This window comes from Priapulus caudatus, unplaced genomic scaffold (assembly GCF_000485595.1).
Source record: "Priapulus caudatus unplaced genomic scaffold, Priapulus_caudatus-5.0.1 Scaffold1396, whole genome shotgun sequence".
NCBI lineage: Eukaryota > Metazoa > Priapulida > Priapulimorpha > Priapulimorphida > Priapulidae > Priapulus > Priapulus caudatus.
Window position 1 is genome coordinate 27149 of NW_014578457.1, and position 5019 is coordinate 32167.

The 5019-nt window shown below is 52.6% G+C and overlaps 1 protein-coding gene across 1 annotated transcript in view; it reads left to right on the forward strand.

Annotated features, from left to right (window-relative positions):
• Nucleotides 1-5019, forward strand: part of LOC106816497 (methionine synthase-like) — a 40818-nt gene that overhangs the window by 14494 nt on the left and 21305 nt on the right. Inside the window, 5 exon segments of the mRNA XM_014821121.1 lie at nt 425-541; nt 902-1050; nt 2938-3112; nt 3760-3975; nt 4625-4725. Coding sequence (XP_014676607.1) covers nt 425-541; nt 902-1050; nt 2938-3112; nt 3760-3975; nt 4625-4725 — 758 coding nt within the window.

The following is a 5019-nucleotide window of genomic DNA, read 5'->3' on the forward strand; positions in this document are numbered from 1 at the left end:
GTGTGTGTGTGTGTGTGTGTGTGTGTGTGTGTGTGTGTGTGTGTGTGTGTGTGTGCGTCTGCGTGTGCGAGTGCGTGCGTGTCTGTGCGAGCCTGTCTTTACATCTCCATGCCTTGGCAAAACCTGGCCTTGGCTTATTAGTAGACATGTTAAGTGACATTTGACTTCAAATCGTGATGCAAAGGTCCCCATGCTTTGGCATCACGATTTGAAGTCAAATGTCATAGGGGTCATTTGGGCATAGAAAAAAAAATTATTCAAAGACACGGTATATCTCAAAATCCAAGATGGCCACTATAGAAAAATGGAAAACATGGGCCAGTCATAGATCATGAACCGTTTGTCATAGAAACTATTATGATACATGTTTTCTAACTAACTTGAGGTCTATGATAATGCGGCGTGTGCGTCATTTCTTCGCCAGCAAACTCTTCCTGGATGTCGTGTCAGCGGAGGCGTCTCCAACTTCTCGTTCTCGTTCCGCGGGGTAGAGGTAGTGCGGGAGGCCATGCACAGCGTGTTTCTCTACCACGCCATCAAGGTAACTATAGTGTTGCAGCCAGCTCGCGTTGAAATTCTGTTTCGATTGATGGAGTAATCGATGGAATGTGCAGCGATTGCTTGATTGAATCTCGTCAGTATTTGATTAAAGGATTGATAGATTGATGGATGGCTGGATGGATGGATGGATGGTCGAACGGACGCACAGACGGACGGACAGTCGGACGGGACTGACTGACTGACTGACTGACTGACTGACTGATTGATTTATTGAGTAATGCTTGCATGAGCCGGCATCGCTCGATCTCGGTGATTATCAATCGACCATCGATCGTGATCGATCGTGATCGGACGAGCGATCGGCGAGCGCTCATCGTTGCTCATGCGTTGTCGCCGTCAGGCCGGCATGGACATGGGCATCGTGAACGCGGGCAACCTGCCGCTGTACACGGACATCGCGCCGGAGCTGCTCGCCATCTGTGAGGACCTGCTGTGGAACCGCGACGCTGACGGCACCGAGAAGCTGCTGCTCTACGCACAGGTGCGTGCGTGCGTGCGTGTGCATGTGATCTGTGGCATGCTTGCGTGCGTGCATGTGTGTGATGTGTGTGCGATAAGTGCGTGGCGTGTGTGTGATGTGTGTGCGTGCGTGCGTGTGTGTGATGTGTGTGCGTGCGTGCGTGTGTGTGATGTGTCGTTTTGGCGTGCGTGCGTGTGTGTGATGTGTGTGCGTGCGTGCATGTTGTGATGTGTGTGCGTGGCGTGCATTTTCTGGTGGATGTGTCGATGCGTAGCGTCGGCATGTGTGTGATGTGTGTGCGTGCGTGCGTGTGTGTGATGTGTGTGCGTGCGTGTGTGTGTTGTTTGCATAAGTGTATGAGATAAGGTCTATGTCTCCCTGGGTACTGTGGACACGTACCCTGGTAGCGCTCCGGTCCACTACCCCGCCAGGCAACGTACTCTGGTAACTATCTGATATGGTTAGGGTTAGGGAAGTAGGCGTAGGCGACTCCCTAAACTCGTTAGTGAGTAGGCGAGGTAGGTCCCGGCACATATTGGATAGTAGCTAGGGTACAATCTGGTAATACCGAACGCGACCCGGCAAGGGTAGCGTTCCAGCAGTAGCCACAGGGAGACATAGAACCTATCAGCGGCATAGGAGTGTGTGTGCAGCTAAGTGTATTGTTGTGCATGATGTGGGCGTGTGCGTGTGGCGTGCGCGTGCGTGTCGTGTGCGTGCGTGCATGGCATGTTGTGCGTGTTGTGTGGGTGTGTGCCTTGCGTTATTGGGCAATCTTAAGGGAGGGGGGAATTATGCCAGTTTACAGGGATGAAATTTAACGGGAGTTTTGCTTGTCTCTTGCTGCAACGTCCTTTTGTTCTTGGACCTGCAGCGGTGTTCGCACTCCTCTGGCTTTTGGTCCGTGCTTTCAGACGCTGAAGATGCGTCGGGCGAACACAGAAAGCAAGCTGCGTAGAAAGCTGGAGAGAGACGCTGCGCCCACTCCACCCAGATGAATATACTAACTCAATCAAGGTGAGCTTTCCTCCTCCTGCCCTTGTATGGGCCTCCTCCACTTCTCCCCCTTGTTGCTCTACTCCACTTCTCGCCTTGTTGGGCCTACTCCCTTCTCCCCTTGTTGCCACGCCACCTCCCCTTCTCCCCTTGTTGCTCCTCCCCTTCTCCGTAACTTGTTGCACGGGCCTCCCCTTCTCATTGCTTGTCTCCTCCCTTCGCTGCCTCGCTTCCCTCATGCCTCCTATCCTTAACTGTCTCCTCCCCTCAGTCGATCACCCCACTCACCCTCAAAATAGAGTCATCCAGCTTTATCATGACCCCATAACATTGGGACACATTCGTCACACATTTCCTTGTCGCTCGACTGTTCCTCTCTTTTGCCCATCTCCTTCGCCACTGTCTTCCTCCCACCGTCTCTTTCCCCTCACTGTCTCGCGGTCCCCAAAGCCGTCGTCCTCCCTCACTTGTCTCCTCCCCTAACTGCCCTCCTCCCCACCTTCTCCTCCCCCACCTTCTCTTTCCCTCACTGTCTCCTTCTCTCACCATTTCCTCCCCTCACTGCCTCACTGTCTATTTACCTCACTGTCTCCTCCCCTAACTGCCTCCTTCCCTCACTGTCTCCTTCTCTCACCATTTCCTCCCCTCACTGCCTCACTGTCTATTTACCTCACTGTCTCCTCCCCTAACTGCCTCCTTCCCTCACTGTCTCCTTCTCTCACCATTTCCTCCCCTCACTGCCTCACTGTCTATTTACCTCACTGTCTCCTCCCCTAACTGCCTCCTTCCCTCACTGTCTCCTCTCCCACCGTCTCTTTCCCTTACTGTCTCCTCCCCTAACTGCCTCCTTCCCTTACTGTCTCCTCCTCCACCGTCTCCTTTCCTCACTGTCTCCTCTCTTCGTTATCTCCTCCTTTCAGCCGCCACGGCTACCGAACTGTTAGCCACCCTCATTACAGTCTGTGGCTCTACTCTGCTGGTATGCTGCATTTGCAGGGAATTGACAAGTACGTCATTGAGGATATGGAGGATGCTAGGCTGGACACTGTCAGATACCCGCGGCCTCTGTCTATCATCGAGGGACCCCTCATGAAGGTTAGTCAGTGTAGCAACATGTAGCCTCTCAAGTCTTGATATGGACTTGAATCAGAATTCGGTGTCCTTACTTGTTCGCTTTATGTCAGAAAATGATTAACGTATTGGTGAATGTCTCTTGGTGCTTCCTTCTTTCTTTCTCTCTTTCTATCTTTCTTTCTCTTCACTCTTTCCTGCACTCTCTCTCTCTCTCCCCACTCTTGCTCCCTCTCGTACTCTCTCCCACCATTTCTCTCTCTAACTTCCCTCTCGGTGTCATTCTTACTCCCTATCCCCCTTCCTCCCCTTCTCTCTCTCTCTCTCACCCCACCTCTCTCTATGCATGTACACGAGACGTGACAAGCGTGCCTTAAAGCCGTGATGTGTCGTGTTGCAGCGCAGCGCACACGTACACACGTCTATAGCACCCTGTATTAGATCCGTGACACGTTGCTACCACAGGGCATGAGTGTCGTCGGGTGATGGTTATATATATACACATATACATAACACGACGTGACGTACATACACGTACGCTGCACACGTCTGTAGCACCCTGTATTCATATATATATATATATATAATATATATATATATATAACATGTACATACATGCACACGTCTGTACGTACCTCTTGCATTAAATCCGTGTCGCGTTACCTGTGCAGGGTATGAGCGTCGTCGGCGACCTCTTCGGCTCGGGCAAGATGTTCCTGCCGCAGGTCATCAAGTCGGCGCGCGTCATGAAGAAGGCTGTCGCGCATCTCATCCCGTTCATGGAGGCCGAGCGCGCGCAGCGCCGCCTGGAGGCGGCGCTCCTCAACGGCGAGGCAGCGGGAGCAGGCGACGCCGTGGACACCAACGACGACGACGACGTCGACGCCGTGAGTGGGAACGGAGGGAGACGCGAAGGGAGGGGGGAGGTTGGGCGATGGTCGCGCGACGGCGGCGGCGGCCCAAGGACGTGTCAGTTTAGCGGGTCAGAGAGAGGTAATGGGAAGGTCGCTGGAGCTCACAGTGAGCCAGCCCAAGGACATGTCAGCGTGCTGCATCTGGTAGAGGTCATGGGAAGGTCACTGGGGAGCACAGCGGGGCAACTGAAGGTCACTTCAGTCTAGCGCATCCTATAGAGATTGAGCGAAGGTCACTGAAGTTTCGAGAGTGTGTGTGTGTGCTTATGTGTGTGTGTGCGTGCGTGTGTGCGTGCGTGTGTGGTGCACGAATCATGATTGCCAATGGCTGGTCATGGCGATCAAGTTCGCTGACAACCAAAAAGGATCGAAATATTCTCGGAAAAGCGCTTATCATCCTACATCGCCATTGAGTTAATTCCGAGCATTCATTGCTCGTGTTTTTTGTTGTGTTGACTGGTGAATGTTACCTACTAGTATTACAGTTGCGCAAATCCGACGCCCGCCGTTGTTTACCAAATCTGCTGTCTCTTCGCGTCTGCTGGCTGCCGAGTGTGTTGTCGAGGGTGTTTGTCGTCTGCTGTTTCTTTCTCGCGTGATCGGGTACATCCCTTGTTCGCAGAGCGCGTATGCAGGCACCGTCGTCTTGGCAACGGTGAAGGGCGACGTACACGACATCGGTAAGAACATCGTCGCCGTGGTGCTGGGATGCAACAACTTCAGGTATGAAACTCCGCCGATGACAACGGCCACGGTTATGCACGCATATCTCCTCACTGGCGCTGAAATATAATCATGTGATAGGGCGAACTGGTACGCGTGAGTACCGCATGATTTTTTGTTGGCGCACAAGTACGTGAGAACCTGTGCGCCTCACCTGTGTGATTGCATTAAAGCAAACACTAGAGCTCAAGGGGTCGTTGTCGTAACAGGTACTACAGATATGTACCCGAGGTACATATATGTATACACAAAGTGTACCAGACTTGTACTACAGAAGTGTACCCTAACCCTAAC